The sequence below is a fragment of the Leptonychotes weddellii genome, chromosome 10, assembly GCF_054177405.1.
Source record: "Leptonychotes weddellii isolate Sample4059 chromosome 10, ASM5417740v2, whole genome shotgun sequence".
Taxonomy (NCBI): domain Eukaryota; kingdom Metazoa; phylum Chordata; class Mammalia; order Carnivora; family Phocidae; genus Leptonychotes; species Leptonychotes weddellii.
This window is the reverse complement of record NC_138378.1, coordinates 89,699,214-89,720,718: the sequence shown is the minus strand read 5'-3', so window position 1 is coordinate 89,720,718 and position 21,505 is coordinate 89,699,214. Positions and strand designations below refer to the sequence as shown.

Genomic DNA, 21,505 nt, shown 5'->3' with positions numbered 1-21,505 from the left:
AACCATCTGAGCCACCCAGGCGCCCTCAGTTTATTTTAAAACTCAATGCTTGCAAACACATCAAGGGAATACTTTATTTCTCTAAATTAAGGGCAGTCAGCTCTTGATCAGGAGCCTTATCTCATGACTTATTTCTCCTTGAGACTTGCTCAGAGAATTGGGGTTCCTATTAATACTGGCTCAGTTGCTTTGTCTCTCTCCTAGGTGAGCAAGATGTGATTAATACTAGAACCAGAGTATTCCATGTAGCCAAGTAGATCACAGAGAAACATTTTGATTTACTTTATTTTATAAATCAAAATACTTAATATGCATTTTTTCTTTCTCCCAGTGAGAAAATCATAAGCAAGTTTCTGTTAAAAAACAGATACCCTCACTGACCTACTTTCCTTTTCTTGTCTCCAGAGAGATGAGCATAAATATGAGAGACCGAAATAAATCGGCTTTTGTAAATTTAGAGTATTTGTACTGTCATCTTTTTCTGTTGAAAAATTATAAACTCATTATAATAGAACTAGAACAAATTAGGAGGCATAATGAATGCTGGGAGCAAAAAGCCAATAAAAATCAATATTCTTGCTATTTTCTGTCTTACAAATCAACTGTGTTTCTACCGTGTTTTTTCAGGACAAAAAAAATAACACCTTGCATCTAAAGAAAACTAAGAAGTACAAAATTCCAAAGTTCAAATTTTTATTTGGCTATTTAAGAGAATACAGGCATAATTTCTGTGTGGCGTAAGTGCCAACTTCTTAGGATATGTAGAAATGCAGAGAATCATGCATTTGAATTTTAGTGCTTAAATTTATACATTATGTTTTAAAATTCTACTTTCAGGTGATACTAAGTAAATGCTAATATTTAAATAATTTATTTCTACAGGATGAAGATTTGAAGTGGGTGGAAGAAAATATTCCCTCTTCATTCACAGATGTGTAAATATCCCCTGTTAAAGTTTGAGTCTAAAATTTAGGTTATCGTATAAAGAGATAATTTTCATACTTTGTCATGTGCTTTTGGAACATCATACCTCCATATGTTTTTATAGGCCCCCATCACTAGCAAATGACTGGTTTCATGTCAGACTACAAAGAAAACACAGCCCTGCCTTTTTCTTTCTCCTCCATTTTTCCCTATATAGCAAGTACTTTAATACCTATGGCCTGTAACCAACTCCAGCCTTTTCTGATCTAAGTTTTTCAGGATTAGAATCATTTTATTTCGTTTCAACTTTCTATTATGGAGAGGTTCAAACATATGTAAAACATTTTTTTTCAAACACATGTAACCACAATACCATGTATGGTGGGGAAGTCATTGGAGGAAAACATGAGCATCGGAAAAATAGAGTGCAGAGAAAGCCCCTCAGGAACTTTGAGCTAATCAGGATCTAGGTCCTGCCTGACAGAAGAATTCTATGTAGCTATTTCCGCCACAGAAAACAGTAGGACAGCCAGATATGATAACGTTTTCATATACTATTCTTTCCTTTCCCTGCTCCCATTTACTTCCTATTCAGACAGTTCCTGTCAGAGTATGAAATTCTGTTTGCATGTCATAGGATAATTTGAATGGACCATGAATAACATATGATGCAGTCTATTATAAGATAGACAATATGGCTTTTCCTTAATCTCTGACAAGCCATAAAGGACACAGCTTAGCAGAGTTCACCTCCCTCTTCAGTGTACTCAGTACATCTTGATAAGTTTTAAAGTCATTAACCTCACAGAGGAGCTATTTTAAGATTGCTAGTGTTTATCTCCAGACAGAGTGCTGAGCACCCAACCGTTGTCCCCGTCTCAGTGAGGGAGAGCCATCGCTCATCGATGCTCTACACTTGGCTTTTCTTTTTAGCCATATTATCTTTCCCAAGCAAAGGTTTTATTGTATAACTCTCTCTTCAGTACCTTCACCGGTAGACATCCAGTCAGTAGTAATAATGATATGGGAATTAAACAGATACTTGATTCCATAAATACCACCTTTCATAATACGTTGACTCATCCCTCTTTTTTTTTTTAATGTATATATTTAAGGTGTACGTGATCCATTTGCTCAACATACGCATAGTGAAATGATTACTGTAGTCAAGCTTATTCATCCCTGTTAAGTTCTCACAAAAGCACAGGGTATCAGTTAGATAAGACATCACTACTCAGATACATGTCCAACTGTTGAAAGTGAAAAATAACAGGGGCTTAAAAAATAAATCCGTAGTTGGAGGTCAGTTGTGTTTGGAATTATTCATTTGTATGGTGTATTCATTGATATTCTTCCAACATATTTGCCTCTAGAATTGGTCATCTTGCCTTGTTTCCATTTTGAAGTTACAATTATTTTCCCATTTCAGTTTTTAACTGAAATTTTTTTAAGTATAGCACACATTCTGGAAAGTATAGAATCCTAAGCTCCAATAAATTTTCAATATGAGCACATTCATGTAACTAGCACCTAGATTAAAAAAAACAGAACATCACCAGTGCCCTAAAAACCCCTTTGTTTCCTCCCAAATCACAACCCCACTTTCCAAAATGTGCTGCTATCCTGGTGTCTCATAACTGTAGATTACTTGTGTCAGTTTAAAAAATGTATCCCTCGCTAATCCATCCATTTTCTTGGCTGTATAGTATTCCATGTGTGACTATAGTAATTTATCCATATGGGTTATTTTCAGTTTGGGGGCTATTAAGAACAATATGAAAATTCCTCTCCATGTTTGTTGGTGAACGTAGGTGTTTATTTCCATTGGTTGTGTCTATCCAGGAATGAGAATTTGTAGATTACCAAATATGCCTATATTCAGCTTTAATACATACGCTAGCCTTTTAATAACATTGTCATCTGTTTTTGTTTTGTTTCAGAGCTCTTCCAGTATTAGTGGATTCAGATGAGGTAAAACATATTTTTTGCTTATTTTCTTGGTGCTGTTATTTTCACAAAGTAGAAATGTATTTCAGAAAGAAATTCTAGAACTTTATAAAATGATTACAAATTGAGCAGGTTGGAAGACGGTGCACTGATTTGCCAGTAAAGTGTAAAGGAGCTCGATCCTCATTTAAAACAGGAGCAAGGGGAAACGCTTGTTGGTATGAAGGAAGGGAGAATTATTTTATAAGATTTCAAGTCTCTGATTTTCTAACATCTTGTACCTTGGTAAGAGTTTAGAATACTTTAAGATGGCAGTTTGTCTAAATTAATCTCTTACACTTGAGATATTTTGTTGGGGTATTAAATAGAGTTTCTGTCTCATTTTCATTTACTAAGCAGGAGACTTGAATAGAGGATGTGGATTTGAGAAGGTTTGGGGGAGAAAAATGAGTTATGGATCATCTGGACATTGAAGGGTGGCCCAAGACGGAAAGAAGTCTGAATTGTAAGAATTAAAGGGTGGATGTGGGGAGCAGGAGCTTACAGGAAGGAACAGTAGAGGAACATGAGTGGTAGCTGAGGCGTGACTTAGGTGGTGGCTAGGGAACAGGACAGAAGCCGCTGCTGTGTTGACTAAAGGTAAGGGAGGTGACCGGCTGCAGCAGGTTGATCTTGACGGTAGCGGGAAGTTTTGAGGAGGCTGCAGTAGACTTGCACCTGGCTACAAAGCAGTTGAACTTAAGGATTTAGAACTCTACGGAAAGATACACCCTGGAGAATTGCTTTTAAAAGGGCATTTAGAGGATTCATGTGATAAATAATTTTATAATTTCAAAATATATGAATTGTGTAAAGTGAGGCAAATCCCCAGATGAACTATGCCTAGGAAATCCATGTTAGCCCCATCCCTGCCTCTCACCAGTAATTCTGAACTCCAGACTTTTTCCAGCTAGCAGGATGTTCAAGTTTTCTGAACTTGCCAGCAGATATCCACCATATGTCACTAGAAGTGTGGATTGTCCGGTGTTTATTTTCTGTATCTGATATTTGTGTGTATCGTGGAATATACTTAGTCCCCCACAAAACTGTGACTGTTGAAAGATTAGAGAATTTTGTTATGTTCTGGAAGGAGCATCAACATTTGCAAGCATATCATTTTTTTTTTTTTTTAAGGAAATCATGACCAGATCTGAAATGGCAGAAAAAATGTTCTCGTCAGAAAAGATAATGTGATTGGAACCCATGGAACTGAAACCAGGTTAATGGTGAGAGACTTCCTCAAGACTGAAAGAGAGCTTTGTTGTGATACAGTGCAACAAGGTTTTATTGCATTATCTTGGAAATCTGTGTATTACAACTAAGAATTCAGGTGGTAGGAGGGTTCTGCGACCGTTTTAAGCTGCTCTGGACTGTCGGCTTCTTGTCCATTAATTGCCTGGATTTCGAAATAATCTAAGAAAAGTATTATGATAAAGAAATATGCCCAAATGCCCTTAGCTGAGAGGTGGCAGGGACGTGGATTTGGGTTTTCTCTTTTCTCTGGAAAATATATCAATTCTAGACTTAAAAATACTTTTTACATAAATACTCCTACTATTCTTCCACTACCCTTTGAGGTAAATGATGTGATTCTTCTGTAGTATGGTAAAGCAGCATCTCCATCTCTTGGGTGTGTAGTTACTAGATGCAAAATAATTTTCTTTGACTTTTATACTGAAGTGATTTGAAATTAAGTAAAACTTGGTTAGCCTTAGAACATAAGCATGTTTATATGGTTAGCTTTGTTGTGTGGGTGTGTGAGGCTGTGGGTGTGTATACGTATTCATACGGGTCCACACAAAGTCCTTGTCTGTAAATATCACCGTGCACACCAAACTGCAGAGTTGGGTCCCCTCTGTCTGGGCTCAGGGGAACACAAGAACACAGGAAAGAGGTCTTGATGGTCACTTCCAAGGATCTGCTCTGCCATTGTCCCCTCACTCAGGCCGTATGTGCACGTGCTGCTGCGGAATCTGTCTGGGGCAGGTGCTAGACATCGGTCGCCACATCGCAGTTTCTCTCCGGCAAGCTGGGGGGCTCATTACCAGTGACCCTTGTAGACACCAGAACTTCCTTTACATAATCTTGGTTTATTTGGTTTCATAATGAAACATATGTTTATCTGCACAGAATATCACTATTAATCTTGTAATTAATTTCTTAACCTTCAACCATGTTTTACATATCATTTTGTTACATTATATATGTAATACATGATTTGAAAATTTTTTGTTTTAATATTTTTTTAAGTGCAGAACATTCTAAACTTGAAAGGTAGTTGAATGTAGAATGTTGGAAATGTGAATGTTTTGCTGCTTTCATGACCAAAGATACAGGGCTAGTGGACATTTAGAATAGGAATAAAAGTTAGAATCTTGTATATCTTTCTTTGAAGAGGTTCTAACCTTGTGAATTGAGAATGACTTCAGAGAATTTTGACTGAGAAGCATTTAAAGCTTTAACCAGTACAAACACTTAAGTATAACTGTTAATTTATTTTCATTGTGAGCCACAAAACAAAATTTTTTCTTTCAAGAGCCTACCTTTTCAATTTATTTCTCATTTACTCTTGTCATAGGAGTTAGCAAAAAAAAAAAAAAAAAAATTCTAGTAATAATGTGTCTTGAAAGATACTTTCAAATTTATTTTTGATAGAGAACACTGAATGGTTTGGGGCATCCTTCCTAGGAAAAGAATGTCAATTAGTGTGGGTTCCATTCCTTATTTCCATTTCTGCCACAATAATGGGCCCCCACCCACTACATTTCCCAGCATTTATGTCCATTCTGGCTTTGGTGTATTTTACCCTGGGCCCAGTTGTTTCAGAGCCAGAGGTGACCCTGCCTTCTCATTCCTAACATTTTTCTCTACTACCATTCCCAGATTTTGAGGCAGACCCCCAACTCATCATATGACTCCAGCTGAAGTTTGAAATACAGGGTCCTGGGCTTCCAGCCTGTAGGAGCTGCAGACGTAGTGGGGAAGGAGTGGGGCGTCGATTGTGAGCACGGGGGACACTGCCTCTGACATAACCTCAATAGTGGGTATAAAAACATCTCTCTGCGGCTGGAGCGATAAAGGATGCGACGTGTATAGCTCAGCTACAGGCTGAAAAGCAAACTTTTCTCATCTTCTAGAGAGAGCAGGTTTCCCTCCTGATAACCTTGTCAGAAATGTTGTTTTTCCAAGGGCATATATCTGTCACTTTCAGTGATAATTGTGTCGTCAGTTGATGTCTCTTGACCTGAATTGAGTATTCCTATGGAAGGTCCTCTTAGCCCCCTCATATAAATAGGAGGGGGTGTCCTAGGGCTGTAGCTGTGGTTCGTCTGAAGGACACTGGGGAAAAATGATACCTGGGGCCATTGTACAGCTCATTATCCCAGCTTCTGCACAAAGTGTCCAGAAACTGGCCATCAGAGCTTTTGAGTTTATCAGATCAGTTTATTCTTGGGATGCCACCAAGATGGGTCTCACTGTAAATGAAGGAATCTGAGAGGAGTCCAGTTTTATGTGTTTCTAGACAAAATGCTTAAGTGTTCTAATGCAAGTCATGTTAGATTTATATGATGTGTGAAATTTGCTTACAAGGGAATTTTCATGATTTGAGTTAGATTAGCATTTAATTATCTGCTTTAAAGGATAGTTAATTTATTTCAAAAATAAGAAAAAATAGATGAATATGTGAATTTTTTAAGACTGAGAGATGATGTCCTTTACTTTTCCTGTAAAGAAGATAATTTTTAAATCTTTCATGTCCTGTAGAGAAAACCAACTTTTCCTCTGTGATACAGTACATTATGTTTGCACTACTATAATGTCAAGACTGAAAGTATAAAAAATGCACATATAAGATTGATTTTTATCTTTTTTTTAAAAGGGGTTTGAGGTGCCTGCCTGGCTCATTCAGTAAAAAATACGACTCTTAATCTTGGGATCGTGAGTTTGAGCCCCACGTTGGGGGTAGAGTTTACTTTCAAAATAAATAAAAGGGGTTTGAGTCTGTTGCACTAAGCTATACATGACTAGTTTAGAGAGATGTTATGCTAGATTTAAAAATCACTAGTTTTCTTAATGTGTCTTTGTATGATCAACAGCATGCAATAAGCAATACAAAACACCAAGCCTTATACTTACAAGAAAGAAGTTTAACATATTGATAAAGTTCTAAACAGATCAAATGTATATAAGTGACAAAAGTAGGATTTTAAGGAAATGTACAGTATCTATAGAAGCTCAGTACTGCATTAAGAAACTTCTTTAGAACTAGGAAAGCATTCATGTATTTGAGGAGAAAATTTAGGGGTTTGAGAAGTTCTATTTTTCTATTTAAAAGGGTTAAATTATTGTATAATTTGGAAGAAGTTGCTTTGGATGTAGGACAAAACTGTTTCAAAGATTTTTGTTTGAAACGTTGATGTATTTTTGTGCCTTAATATTTGTTCTGACTTTTAATAAAATGCTTTCTGAAATTCTGGATGGTTGATTCTAATATCTGTTAGTGCTAGATTATGTAGAGCTGCAGGATATGTAGACCCAAATAGATGGCAGGCTTTAAACAAAAGTCTTAAGACAGGAGATGCACTAATGAACAAATATGGAAAAGTGTTCAACCTCAGTAGTGAGCAAAGAAATGCAAAACGTGAGGCCCCTGGGTAGCCTCAGTCGGTTAAGCGTCCGACTTTGGTTTCGGCTCAGGTCATGAACTCCTCAGGGTCGTGAGATAGAGCCCCGTGTCGGGCTTTGCGCTCAGCAGGGAGTCTGTTTGAGATTCTCTCTCCCTCTCTCTTTGCACACTCTCTCTCTCTCAATAAATAAATAAATAGGGGTGCCTGGGTGACTCAGTTGCTTAATCATCTGCCTTCAGCTCAGGTCATGATCCTAGGGTCCTGGGATCGAGTCCCTCTTTGGGCTCCTTGCTCAGCAGGGAGCCTGCTCCTTCCTCTCCCTGCCCCACACCACCCCCCATGCTCTCTCTTGCTACCTCTCTCTCTCAAATAAATAAATAAGATCTTTGAAAAATAAATTTAAAAATCTTTTTAATGCAAAATAGAAGATGGGGAAATTTTAAAAATTAACAGGTTTATACTAACACATTTGTAAAATCTGTTTGCTTGCAAAGTCTGATGAAATGAACACACTCATTAATGATAGTAATGTACTTGATTCAGTCTTTGTGAAAAGAAGTTCAACAATGTGTTTACGATCTTTGGTTGCTGCCAATTCTGGTGATGTTTTTAAAAATGATTCAAACTATAGAATAAGGCTTCTGCATAAAAATGTTTATTATAGCATTATTTAAAGTGGAGACAGAATTAGAAACAAACTAAATGTCAACAATAGAATAGTAAGTGAATTATGGTCTAGCCAGATACTTTATGGGATACTGCAACCATTAAGTTACGAAGAATTCATAAGAACATAGAAAAATACTTGTAAGATACAAAGTCACTGTTGTGAACTCCTATCCATGAAAACACAAAGTAGAGAAAGTATTGAGTGAAAATGCACCACAATGGCATTCCTGGTTAATGTTTAGATTTAGCTAAGCTGTGGTCACAAGGTGATTAAACATTTCAGAAGGTTAAGACAAAAAAGTTTATTTCTTGGTCATGCAACAGTTCTGGGGTGGGTATAGAGGTGGGCAAGGCAACCTTCCCCCACACATCCCTCAGGGTCCCAACGTTTCTCTCTCTCTTGTGGGCCCTCCAGCTCCTAGGCCTGTCATCTGCATGTAGCCGACAGAAGGAGAAAGGACAGCCTGGGAAGTTTTGTGGGGCAAAACCCGGAAGTGTTGCTCATCACTTCCGAGCATATTCCACGGACAAACAGTCACGTGGCCACACAAAGTGCCAGGCATCTGGGAAATAAGAGCCATGCACCTGCCTACTGTTCTACTCTACGAAGGAGAGAATGGATTTGGGGGACAGCTAGTGGCTTCTGCCACAGATTCTTTGGGAGCAGTGGACAGAGGAGACAAAAACTTCTGCCTTTCTATTTTCTAAGGTAAACATACGGAGATATGGTGATAGTCCATAAGTAGGCTATGTGATATCAGAAAATCTAGAAAAGCACATGGTGTCAGAACACAGCTTAATTCATTAATAAATAAAATCCGTCCTGCCCCAAGTAAGTAGATGGAACATGGAGAGCATTCTTGGAAATTCTCCCAGCCTCGGGAGTGGCCAAGATGGGTATCCCCCTGAGGAGAAGGAGGCCTGTTGTAATAACAGTGCTGACAGTTTAGGGAGGGTTGGGAGTGCTCACAGAGTGGCAGGCTCTCTTAACCATCGTAGTCTCCGTAGTCAATAAGGTAGGTGTAGCCAGTGAGTTTATAGATGAGAAAACAGACTGAGCATGGCTGAATAACTTGCCCAAAGTCACCCTCCTAGCAAATGGAAAGCTAGTATAATACTGGTGGGAAATACCCTTGAACGGTTTCTACAAAGTCCTGGCAGAGAGGAGGTACATGGTTGCTTGTTAGAGGATTAAGGTCATGTATCTGAAGTGCTTGGTGCTCAGGCCTTCACAACACAGCGAAGTTATAAAAAATGCATCGGCGATTGTCATGGAGGCTACTGAGACCCAGCTGAAATAAAGTTCTCCCTATGAAATTCACATTCTAAGATTTATTTACATGTGTTGCAATGGAAGTTTCCCAGGGCAAGTTATTACTGCCCCTTAAGTGATAGTGGATTTACTATTTACTGCTTCCTTTTTACGATTTACTACTATTGCTAAATTCCTATTAACATAAGCTGGTATGGTTCTGATTCAGATGTAAATAATTTTGACAATATTTCCTTTAAATCATTGTGGAAAAGTAGTAAAAAAACTGCAATGGAAGCTTATGTACAGGAAAACTTTTAAAAGCTATCCAGCAGATGGTGCCAAAGTAATTTCTCTGGGAGAGTTCTGGTCTGTAATTCTTGCCTTTAACATTTTCTTTAATTTACTTACCAAATGCCATTAAACAGATTTAGCGATGAAATAAAAAACTTTTTAAAAATGTACACAAAGGGGCACCCGGGTGGCTCAGTCGTTAAGCGTCTGCCTTTGGTGCAGGTCATGGTCCCAGGGTCCTGGGATCGAGCCCCGCATCGGACTCCCTGCTCGCCAGGAAGCCTGCTTCTCCCTCTCCCACTCCCCCTGCTTGTGTTCCCTCTCTCACTCGCTCTCTCTCTGTCAAATAAATAAATAAAATCTTTAAAAAAATAATAATAAAAATAAAAATGTACACAAAGAGCACTGCCATCCCTGGGGAAAAAAAATAATGTATTATTCTAAAATGCATTTGTGGATTTCAAGTTCTGATAATGGAGAAGTACCTTCGATTGGACCAAACTTCCCTACAAATAACAACTCTCGACAAAATTTAAGTGACAACTACGTGAAGACATTGGCGACAGACACAAAGCAGGGAGGCATAGGAAGGGATTCAACACTTGGATGAAGGGAACTGCACTGGGTGATTTCCCTGTTTTTTTATGGCTTTTTCACTGATAGCAGGCCACAGTTCTTGCCAGGTATAGAGATTAAATCTGGGTATAAACCCTGATCTTTTCCTTGCTGAACTAGAAGACAGAGATTAGAACTGCAGTAGCTGGGAAGTTAAAGAATTACCGAAAGAGAGAAACACAAAGAAGGTAAGCACCACATCTGTGTATAAACCTCCCAAATTACTGGCTCACCCTGTACGATGCATGTACGGGACAGACTCCATGCAACCCATCCAAAGCTAAGAAAGTAGAACTGAGATTTCTAACATAGGAGACAAAGTTTGATTTGAATCCAACCCAGTAAACTGCCTGCTTAAGAAAATGATGTGGGGGTGACGTCAGAGATAACAAGGGACTAAGGACCTCTGGAAGTCTGTCCCTTCATAAAAACAATGAAAAACTCATAAAAACTTTCAGAATTAACTTTCAGAACTCTGGAAATTAACCAGTCTTGCAGCAACCTAAGGAGCATTTATGCAAGAAAAAATGCCTGAATTTCAGTAAGAACACCAAGCTTTCCTTCCATCTGTCCTACTCCCCTACCCTGTTCCCCAGCACAGCAGTGGCCTTCAAAATTAAGGGCCCACATTCCCAGTACTGCAGGGAGCAGAATGGAGCTGGAGATCTTTCAAAATCTCATTTCCAAAGAATTGGCATTCATTGACTGGTCTAGTGGTTCCTTGGAATTCACCACTAGAAAGGCTTGTCTTTATCTGACCTGGGCCAGAGCTTGACCAGTGTTACAAGCTTTTTCCTTGGGGACATTTGTTAAAAGACATTTGCAGTCAAGTGTTTTAATGTTGTAGCTGCCCAAGGCAATAAATAACAATGGAAGCAAACAATAGACTAACCAAAAGCCTCAAAAAGTAAAACTAAAAAGAAAAGCTCCAATGTATTTCTGGGAATCTAAAAGGCCACATGTATATGTAGGGCTTTGCACAGCAGAGTATAAGCAGGAAGTGAAGGTTAAGGCAGAGTTGTAAACCGGCTGTATGAGAGTTGAAGATGTGTCTTACCATAGACACAAGCACCTTGACAAAGACCAGGAGATTTGTTGGTTCCAAGAATTTAAGGAAAATTCTGTCCAATAATTAATAATTAGCTGACCACCAATAACTGAATAAAGACTTCAGTGGCCATATATTACAAAAGATATAGATGTTACAGAATTAGTTCAGAGAAGTCACTAAACAAACATAACAACAAGCAGCAACAACAAAAAACCCTAGGGAGAGGGAAAAACCTGATTTCCAGAGGTGCCACATTATTTAAAATGTCCAGTTTTCACCAAAGAATTATGACACACAAGAAAAAATAAGGGGGAAAAAGCAATTGATAGAAAATGTTCTTGAGAAAGACCAGATGTTGGACTTACTAGACAAGAACTTTAAGTCAGCTATTTTATTTACTTTTTTTAAATTTATTTATTTGAGAGGGAGAGTGAGTGAGAGAGAGAGTGCATGCACAAGCTGGGAAGAGACAGAAGGAGGGAGAAGCAGACTCCCCGCTGAGCAGGAAGCCCAATGCGGGGCTCGATCCCAGGACTCTGGGATCATGACCTGAGCAGAAGGCAGATGCTTAACCAACTGAGCCACCCAGGTGCCCCTAAGTCAGCTATTTTAAATATGTTCAATGACCTAAAGGAAACTATATCAAAAGAACTATAATAAAGTAGGAGAACAACAGCTCACCAAATAGATAATATCAGTAAAGAGATAACAGTTAAAAAATGAGCCAGTGGGGCTCCTGGGTGGCTCAGTCAGTTAAGCATCTGCCTTCGGCTCAGGTTGTGATCCCAGGGTCCCGGGATCGAGCCCCGCATCGGACTCCCTGCTCATCAGAGAGCCTGCTTCTTTCTCCCTCTCCCTCTGCCCCTCCTTTGCTTGTGCTCTGTCTCGCATGCACTCTTTCTCTCAAATAAATAAATGAAATCTTTTTTAAAAATGAGCCAGGGGCGCCTGGGTGGCTCAGTTGGTTAAGCAACTGCCTTCGGCTCAGGTCATGATCCTGGAGTCCCGGGATCGAGTCCTGCATCGGGCTCCCTGCTCGGCGGGGAGTCTGCTTCTCCCTCTGACCCTCCTCCCTCTCATGCTCTCTGTCTCCCATTCTCTCTCTCAGATAAATAAATAAAAAATCTTAAAAAAAAAAAAAATGAGCCAAATAGAAAGGAAATAGAAATACTTTTCTGCTGAGAAGTACAATAACCAAAATGAAAAATTTACTACAGGCTCAATAGCAGTTTTAATCAGGCAGAATAAAGAATCAGTGAACTTGAATATAGGTTAATTGATATTATTCAGTCTGGGGAATAGCAAGTAAATAGAAAAAAGAAAAATGAACAGAGCCTCCGAGGTCTGTGGATCATCATCAAACATATCAATATATGCATAATGGGAAAATCTGAAAGAGAGGAGAATAGGAAAGAGGTAGAAAGAATACTTGAAGAAATAACAGCTGAAAACTCACCAACTTGGTGAAAAACATTAATCTACACATCCAGGAAGATCAGCAAACTCCAAGGGGTATAAACTCAGAGATCCATACTGAAATACATCATAATCAACCTAGCAAAAGACAAAGACAATTTTGAAAGCAACAAGGGAGAAGTTACTCATCACATACAAGGAATGCTCAATAAGATTAAAAGCTATTTTTTCATCAGAAAACGTGGGGGCAAGAAGGCAATGGGATGACATATCCAAAGTAGTGAAAGGAAAAAAAACACCTGCCAACCAAGAATTTAATATCCAGGCAAACTATCCATCAGAAATGAAGGAAAAATAAAGATACTCCCAGAAAAACAAAACCAGAATTCTGCTAGCAGTCCTGCCCTACAAGAAATACTAAAGAGAGTACTTCAGGCTGAAAAGACATAACACTAAACAGTAACTTGAATGAAGCCATAAGTGGTACCAGTAAAGGTAATTATGTAGATAATTACCAAAGACAGTATAAATGTATTTTTTGTTTGTAACCCCTTTCCGTGTTATCATTTCAAAGAAGAAACTTCTGGCTCACTTCCTTGATGTAGTGTGAAAGCGTGATGTAGAGCCTCACACAGGGCTGTGCCCCAAGTTGGCACTCAAAAAATATTTGTGTAATGAGTGAATTGGACCAATCACTGCACTCCTTCTAGATCACCCCCTACCCCTGTTCCTACCTAATTATCCTGGGTCAGGCTAACATGCTGGGTTTTGTTCCTAGGACCCTTTGAAGGTGTTTGGTGGGGGCCGATGACACTTAGAATCACAGATGTGGGGTGAAGGTGGGAAAGGGAGAGAAGCAGACCCAAATGAGCCAACAGGCAAAATAAGCATATGAACCCCCCCATAGGGTAAGCAACATGGTGTGGAGCACCATAAGGGACAGAGAACCCTACAGGAATGGTTGTTTCAGGCTGGGTGCTGCTTCTGGTTGGGTGTTAAACAGATTTCTATAGCAAATCTTCCTGTCTCGTTTTGCATCCCCACATTACACAGGGAACACAAGTGTATCAGCAAAAGCACTGATCCCAGGAGATGGTGATTGATTCTGTCAAAAAACTTCTAAAATATATTTTTTAAAGATTTCATTTATTTATTTGACAGAGACACAGCGAGAGAAGGAACACAAGCGGGGGGAGTGGGAGAGGGAGAAGCAGGCTTCCCGCTGAGCAGGGAGCCCGATGCAGGCCTGGATCCCAGGACTCTGGGATCATGACCTGAGCGGAAGGCAGATGCTTATTGACTGAGCCACCCAGATGCCCCTAAACTATTTTCTTTAGATGTGTAGACCCCCCCCCCCACCAATCCCTGACATTCTGGAATATTCTCTTGAAAACTAAATATAGAGGAAACAGAAGAAGTAATATAGAAGGTAGACCCATTTTGTTAAAGTCAAAGCTTAGTTTTTGGAACGCTGAATATAGGACACTGGGCTTATTTTCACAGTCTGCTTTCAGAGAGCCCTGACAGGTTCTGGGCTGCAGGGGGGCTGCCTTGACCACTGGGGGTCAAGGACAGTTGGGGACAGAGAGAGAAGGGGCAGTACTGCTGGGGCAGAGTGACCTTAATTCAGAGCAGACATCAGAATGCTAAATGGAAGGTGACCATAGGACAAGGGCAAAACAGAAATTAGTAGATAGGAAAAAAAATCCCTGTTGAAATTTAGAAATGCTTAAAAAATATAAAAAGAAGGAGGAAGGAGAGGAGGGAAGGAGGGAAAGGAAAGAAAAGGAAAGGAAAAAGGCAAAACAAAACAAAACAAAAAATTCTGTAACTGTAACTAAAATTCCTGAAATCCTATGCACCTGTAGTTAGGTGAAAGGTGCCGAGGCGGAAGGTAGCCTGTGCGGGAAACAGCACAGCTCTGGGAAGGGCCTGAGTCTGGGGTTTACATACCTTGGGCAAGTCACTCAACCATGCCCAGATTCAGCTTTATGAATCCACAGGGAGGGCAAGAGGGGAAAAAAAACTGCTTCCTGACATCTGCCAAAGTCTGGCTCCCAGTGCACAGCCGGAAGTGGGCTGAGAAGTCTTGGCCTCCAGGGCAGGTCACCATGCAAACACGAGGTGGGATAAAATGCATATTAAACATGGCCATACCAACCAGAACCCAATCTTTCATTAGTGGGAGGGAGAGAGGAGGGTAAGTGAAAGGGGCTGGGGGAGCACTGGCTTTGGCATCAAGGGCAAACACATGACAGATTGGGGCAGAAAACCATAATTTCCACAGGCTTCCTGGGATTGGGCCGCTGCTGCCTGGTCCCTCCACTTGGACAGGGAAAAGCAATGTTTTGCCCGGTCTCCAGGAATGCAAACTAAGATTACATGGGCCCCGCTCCACTTCCTGTGACAGGAAGGTGGAGGGAGAAGCACAGTAGGATTTCCTGGATAATGAATGCTCAGGTGGCCAGCCTACACCACACCCTCACTTTCCAGGGGACTCCAACTTTCCTTTCTGCCTTCCAATGGAACTCTTGGTCTGAGACGACAGTCTTCTGAACTCCATTCCTTGAGCTCTGAGTGGGCTCTGCTAAATGAAATGCGGAAAGGAAAAATAGATCTGAGACTTGGCCAGACTTGGTGTGCACCATGACATCTGCAGTGTTGCCTTCTGAAAACATTCTTCCAGTAAGAACTTAAATAATGGTTTCCAGGAGCTTGGGGCTGAGGCCATCTGGTTCCTCCCACAGCCCCTGGATGCAGGGGACTTCAGACCACTCATGTCTGCCCTTCCCAGCGGGATTTCCCAGCGACTTCAGCAAAGCATCCAAAGTTCTCATAACCCAGCCTTCGATTTAAACGGAGTTCCTCCTTCCCGCTTGGGAGGGGAGAACTATCAATGAGGAGGACAGGAGATTCTTGGTCCCCGTGCATGTGGGTTCTTGTTCCCCACTAGCATGATTGAGAAGGACTCCCCTCTGCTCGATGGAGAACTTAGGCAAGTTTATGAAGCCCGTCTCCCGGCCCAGCTGGTCCTGCTCTCTGAATGCCGTGGAGGAAGGTGTCCCGGACGCGGGCTGCGAAGTAGGGCAGAGCTGGAGCGGGATCGCCACTCCGCCGCCCGTGGCTGGCGACGCGCGCCTCGGTCTCCCCAGCGGGGCCAGGGGACGGTCGGGGGGGGGGACGTGCGGGGCACCGGCCACGCGGCCTCGGCCGCCCTGGCCCGCGAGGCCCTCCGGATGCCCGCGCTCGTCCTCGGCGTCGCGCCCGGCCTCCTCGGGGAGCCGCGCGGGTTGGGCGCGCTCCCAGGCGCATTCCTGGCCGGGCAGCCCCTCCTCCTCGGCCTCGGCCCCGGGGCTGGCGCCTCCCCGCCTCGCCGGGGCTGTCTCGTGCGGGCGGCTGCGGACGCTCGTGGCCGGCGCGCGGCGCACCTGGACCCGAGACGGCGCCCGCCGCGCTCCCGGGCTCCCGCCGCCCTCCCTGCGCGAGCCGCTCCGGGGCCGCGGCGTGGGCCGGCCCGAGGCGGCGTCTCCCCTTCCCCAGGCGAGCGGCTCCCCCTGGCAAGATGGTGCCCAGCTGTCCCCGCGCGCTCCTGCTGCTGCTGCTGGGGCTCCTCGCCCTCCCCGCGTCGCGGGCTTCCCAGGTCAGTGCCCTCCCGCCTCTCGCCCGTCCCGCTCGCCCGGGAGGCAACGCCAAGGCCAGAGGACCCGGGCTTGTCGCTCGGCACTTGGAGGCTTGGGTAGGGGGCGCGGAGCGGTTCTTGGGATTCTCCCCCCCCTCCGCCCCGTCTGTCACCTGAACCTCATCGCGGGCCGGGCGCCTGGGAAGACCCGGGCTGGTCCAGCGGCGCAGTCTGGGCGACAGCCTCGGTCCCCGGGGCACAGGGCTCCGCGTGACGATTGTGGGTTGGAGGAAGGTTTCCCTGGGATGTATGAGACGTTGGGCTTTGGTGGGTCTCCAGGGGGGCTCCTGGTCACCCCGTGACGGTGGAGACTGTCCCCGCCCTCCAGCTCCCAACATTCAAATTTCTAACTGAAATCTCATTCCCACCACCGCCGACTTATAAACGCGCGCGGACTTGGTGAGCCGCGTTTGCGCTGCGCAGGCAGAGGGGGGCCAGGGGGTTTCTGAAGCCGTCTCATCCCGCGCTGAGGGGGCCTTAGATTTGGGGCTGCATTTTCTTTCCCACCCTGACAGACAGCTTGCTCTTTGGTTTTTCTCTCCTTGCCGTTTGTATTTGTTGGAGTCTCACAGGATTTATTTATTTGACCAGATTCACTTTTATGTTAACCAGTAAGAATCGATGGTTAAAATTAAGATAAGAATGCAGATAAAGGGGCACCTGGGTGGCTCAGTCGTTAAGCGTCTGCCTTCGGCTCAGGTCATGATCCCAGGGTCGTGGGATCGAGTCCCGCTTCGAGCACCGCTTCGGGCTCCCTGCTCGGCGGGAAGCCTGAGTCTCCCTCTCCCACTCCCCCTGCTTGTGTTCCCTCTCTCGCTGTGTCTCTCTCTGTCAAATAAATACATAAAATCTTAAAAAAAAAAAAAAAGAATGCAGATAAAAATACATCTTCCGATAGGTGGAAGGTGGAACTGGAATTGCTGAATTCTGAGCCAACAACCGCCAGCCGGGCTCTGGCCGCGGGAGACCCCTCCCCCTGTGGTGGGCGTGGCCCGTGGGCAGCCCGGCGGCCACCCCAACACCACCATCCACAGCAGTAACAGTAACTGACGGCAGAAGGAAAGCCTGCATGTGCTTACTGGAAGTCTGATGACTGCGGGGTTCTTTGCTAAGCATCTTCCACGCTCTTAAATCTCAGAGCAGCCCTGTGAGGTGGGGACCATTGTCGTCCCCATTTTGCAAAGGAGGGAACGGAGGCCCAAAGAGTAGTTAAGGCCACATAGCCAAGGAGTAGAGAAAATTTAGTCCCTCTCTGTGGGTTCCAAATCTTTCCCCTTCCCCACTGACACTGGTTTACTGTCTAAATTCCTGAGCCAGGCGGGCACACTCACGGGCACCTACAAGGCCCTGGGGCGCAGAAGGGGTTCCAGGCAGGGAGAACGCAGTTCAGACCAGAGGTGGGTGGTGTGAATGCAGAAGCTGGGGTGGGGGTGGGAGGGCTCCTGGGAGGCGCAGTTGGTTAAGCGTCCCACTCTTGGTTTCTGCTCAGGTAGTGATCTCAGGGTCTTGATCCCAGGGTCCTGATCTCAGGGTGGTGAGATCAGCCTCGCGTGGGGCTCGTGCTCAGCACTGAGTCTGCTTAAGACTCTCTCAACCTCTCCCCCCTTGCGCACACACACTCTCTCTCTAAAATAAATAAATCTTAAAAAAAAAAAAAAGTGGTCAGCAGGAAGTCACTGAGCCACCAGGCAGCAGAGGCTAATCTGAGGCCACAGTGAACCCACCAACAGAGCAAGGGATCTCCCACCCACTTTGCAGAATACAAAACAAAACACCAGGCCCAGAGGCGAAGGCCAGAAGCATAGGGTGGGTGCATCCAGTCGGAGCCCTCAGAGGGGGAGGGTGGGTGGGATGTGCAAGCAGATGCTGGGGCGCCTACTCTGCCCCTGTCTCATCTTCTGGGACCTATTGCTGTCTCTCCGGGTTACCCGGACAACAGGTGAGACCCTGGCAGTTCTCAGATGTCCTGGCTGCTGCAGAGGCAGAAAAGTGAGCCCTCTCAGGCTCTGGTCCTGGAAGATCTGGGTCCAATCCCTGCCTCCCTGGGCTTTGTGAGGGGGAAAGGGAGCAAAAGGGATTGTCCTTAGAAGTTGGTTTAAAGGGGCTCCTGGGTGGCTCAGTTGGTTAAGCGACTGCCTTTGGCTCAGGTCATGATCTTGGAGTCCTGGGATTGAGTCCCGCATTGGGCTCCCTGCTTAGCGGGCAGTCTGCTTCTCCCTCTAACCCTACCCCTTCTTGTGCTCTCTCTCTCTCTCTCTCTCTCTCTCAAATAAATAAATAAAATCTTAAAAAAAGAAGAAGTTGGTTTAAAAATTCTAGTGAAACTGTCCTTCACCCAAAGTCTTATGTGTTTGAGGGGTCTTCCCTCCCAGCCCCTGCCTGGGGGAGCCTGACAGGTAAGCCATAAAGAAGGCCCCAGGAACACTCCTTACCGGGCTTCTCCTTTTCTCTCAGGTCCTTGCTCAAATAAGCACCTCTTTGCAGAAGCCTTCCCAGCCCCATATTTAAACAGGTCTCCTCTCTGCCCTTGTGTTTCCTATTATGGTTCTATGAAGGGCTCTGGAATAGGACTGATCATATTTGTAATGGTTTCTTTTAGTAGATTTTGAGTTTATTGTCTGTCTTATCCACTACAAGGCCCCAGGGCCAGGGACCATGTCTGGGATTTTTACCCAGGGATCCTGCATAGCTGGAGTTCAGCGGAATGAAGGGAGTGTTGTCATGCTGGTGCTGCTCTGAGCAGGACCGAGCTGGGCAGTCTCGGGGTAAACCTTGGCTGCACATCAGGTCACCTGGGAAGCTTCTAGAAATCTAGATGCTAGCCTCACCCCAGAGAATCTGGGTTGGGGCTCAGGCATCAGTATTTTTTTTAAGTGTCCCTAGTGATTTGAATCAATCAGGTGTGTGAGACCCAGTGGAACACCATCTTTCAGAGTTAAAAACTGCAGACCTAGGAAAGGGCCAAGGGCAGGGGAGTTCGGAGTGGACAAAGGATTGGACTCACGAGGACCTGAGGGGACGTGGCATAGCTGGAGTTGACCTGATCTGAACACAGTATGAGCCTGGGGCTCCTGAACCCAGCAGTAAGTCCTGCTGGCCGGTGGAGACTCCTCATGTTTGGAGAGTGAATGGCACTCATGGGACCATCTGCTGCCACAAGGAGATGGGCGGGGTCCATGGCCACCCAAGGACCTCTAGCTAGAGGCATCGGGGGTTCCTCACGGCAGCGGGGCGCAGCCCCGGCTGGGGTTCCTCTGTTGACCAGGAAATGCGCTCACTTTGTTCTATTAGGTGCCAGCCCACAGGAAGCACGATGGGTGTGTGTTTGTGAGTGTGTGTGCACATCTCTGCGTGAATGAGTGGTTGCGTTTGCTACGGGATGTGTGTGTGCATACCTATCTGTGGAGAATCTTCGTGTGAGTGTGTGTGTTGCAGCGTAGGGGGGATGCTGCTTTCCGCAAGGGTCTGGAGAAGTGATCTCATGGGGATGGACAGTATCATCCCCTCTCCTGCGGTCCTCCGTGGCATTCCACGTCTGTCCCTCTTGTCAGCACATCTGTCCTGAGTCACTTTGCAGGGGTTTTGTGATTAGCTGGATGGGAGCAAGTGGGGAAGGAGGGCAGGTTGAGCAGCGTGGGGGATCCCACGAGTGGGGGCCCTTTCTTACAACTGCTGCCCACTCTGTGGCCTTCCCACTGGAAGAGAAACAGCCCTGTTGGGGAGACGAGAAGGGGAAACATGTAACAAACCCCTGCACCTCTCCTCCCCACAACAGCTCTAGGTGAGCAAGGAGGGCAGGGTCTCAGCATCCTCCTTGCCTGTGGGGTGGTTCAGAAGCTTCCCCTACCCCAAAACTTCTCCTTGTGAATAGATGTCACAGGGTTCCAAATTCCACCATTAGAGGTTTATTATTTTGGTGGCCTTCTCCCATTTGCTTGTTACAGTTTAACAAAAAAAAGTTTTTGGCATACATTTCCATGATTTTTACCATAGAACTATATTCCATATGTGGAATATGGAATATACGGTCAGGAGACTGTTCCATCACCCCAGAACCAATCTGTCCTTCATCACTATAGCTTTGTCTTCTCCACAATGTCATATAAATGGAATCAACAAATGCATAGACTTTTGAGTCTGGCTTTTTAAAATTTAGCATAATGCATTTGAGATTCTTCTGTGTGGTTCTGGGTCTGCATAGTTGTTTTACTAATACTATGACTGAGTCATATTCCGTTGTGTTCACCCACTGAATGGAATGACATGTATGGGGTCATTTCTACTTTTTGGTGATTACGAATGGATCTGCTATAGACATTCCCATGCAGCTTTTGTGTGTGTGTAAATATAAATATTCCTCGCTCTCGGGCAAATATCTAGGAGTGAGATTGCAGGGTCATATGGTAAATGTATACTTCACTTTGTGAGAAACTGCCAAACTGTCTTCCATATTAGTTGTATCATTTTACATTCACACCAGCAATGAATAAAAAGACTCTGTTACTCTACATCCTCACCACTTACTATTGTCAGGTTGGTTGGTTAGTTTCGAAGTCATCTGATAGGTATGCAGTGGTATCTTACTGTGGTTTTCATTTCCATTTCCTTAATGACTGATAATATTGAGAATCTTTTCATGTGCTTATTTGCCATGAGGTCTACTGGGTAAAGTGTCTGCCCATTTAAAAAATGGATTAATTTCTTATTGTTCAGTTGTGAGTGTTCTTTATATATTTTCATTACTAGTCTTTTTCAGATATGTGAACTGCAAATATTTTCTCTCTGTAGCTTGTCTTTTTTTTTTTTTAAAGATTTTATTTATTTATTTGAGAGAGAGAGAATGAGAGAGAACACATGAGAGGGGATAGGGTCAGAGGGCAAAGCAGACTCCCTGCCGAGCAGGGAGCCCGATGCGGGACTCGATCCAGGGACTCCAGGATCATGACCTGAGCCGAAGGCAGTCGCTTAACCAACTGAGCCACCCAGGCGCC

General features: G+C 43.9%; 2 protein-coding genes across 8 annotated transcripts in view; both read left to right on the top strand.

The window, feature by feature from the left end:
• The window catches only part of TMEM87B (transmembrane protein 87B), a 51,616-nt gene extending 42,671 nt beyond the window's left edge, over positions 1-8,945 (top strand). For 2 of the 3 annotated variants that reach the window (XM_081796786.1, XM_081796784.1), the window contains exons 17-19: positions 883-935; positions 2,865-2,895; positions 4,045-7,387. In XM_081796786.1, coding sequence (XP_081652912.1) covers positions 883-935; positions 2,865-2,895; positions 4,045-4,104 — 144 coding nt within the window. In that variant the 3' untranslated portion in view covers positions 4,105-7,387. Of the gene's footprint in view, positions 1-882; positions 936-2,864; positions 2,896-4,044; positions 7,388-8,622 lie in introns of those variants that run through there. The other variant, XM_081796785.1, reaches the window with a different exon arrangement.
• Positions 8,946-15,750: 6,805 nt separating this feature from the next.
• The window catches only part of FBLN7 (fibulin 7), a 49,232-nt gene continuing 43,477 nt past the window's right edge, over positions 15,751-21,505 (top strand). For 2 of the 5 annotated variants that reach the window (XM_081796777.1, XM_081796776.1), the window contains exon 1: positions 16,263-16,475. In XM_081796777.1, coding sequence (XP_081652903.1) covers positions 16,398-16,475 — 78 coding nt within the window. In that variant the 5' untranslated portion in view covers positions 16,263-16,397. Of the gene's footprint in view, positions 16,476-21,505 lie in introns of all 5 variants that reach the window. The other 3 variants (XM_081796775.1, XM_081796774.1, XM_081796773.1) reach the window with 3 other exon arrangements.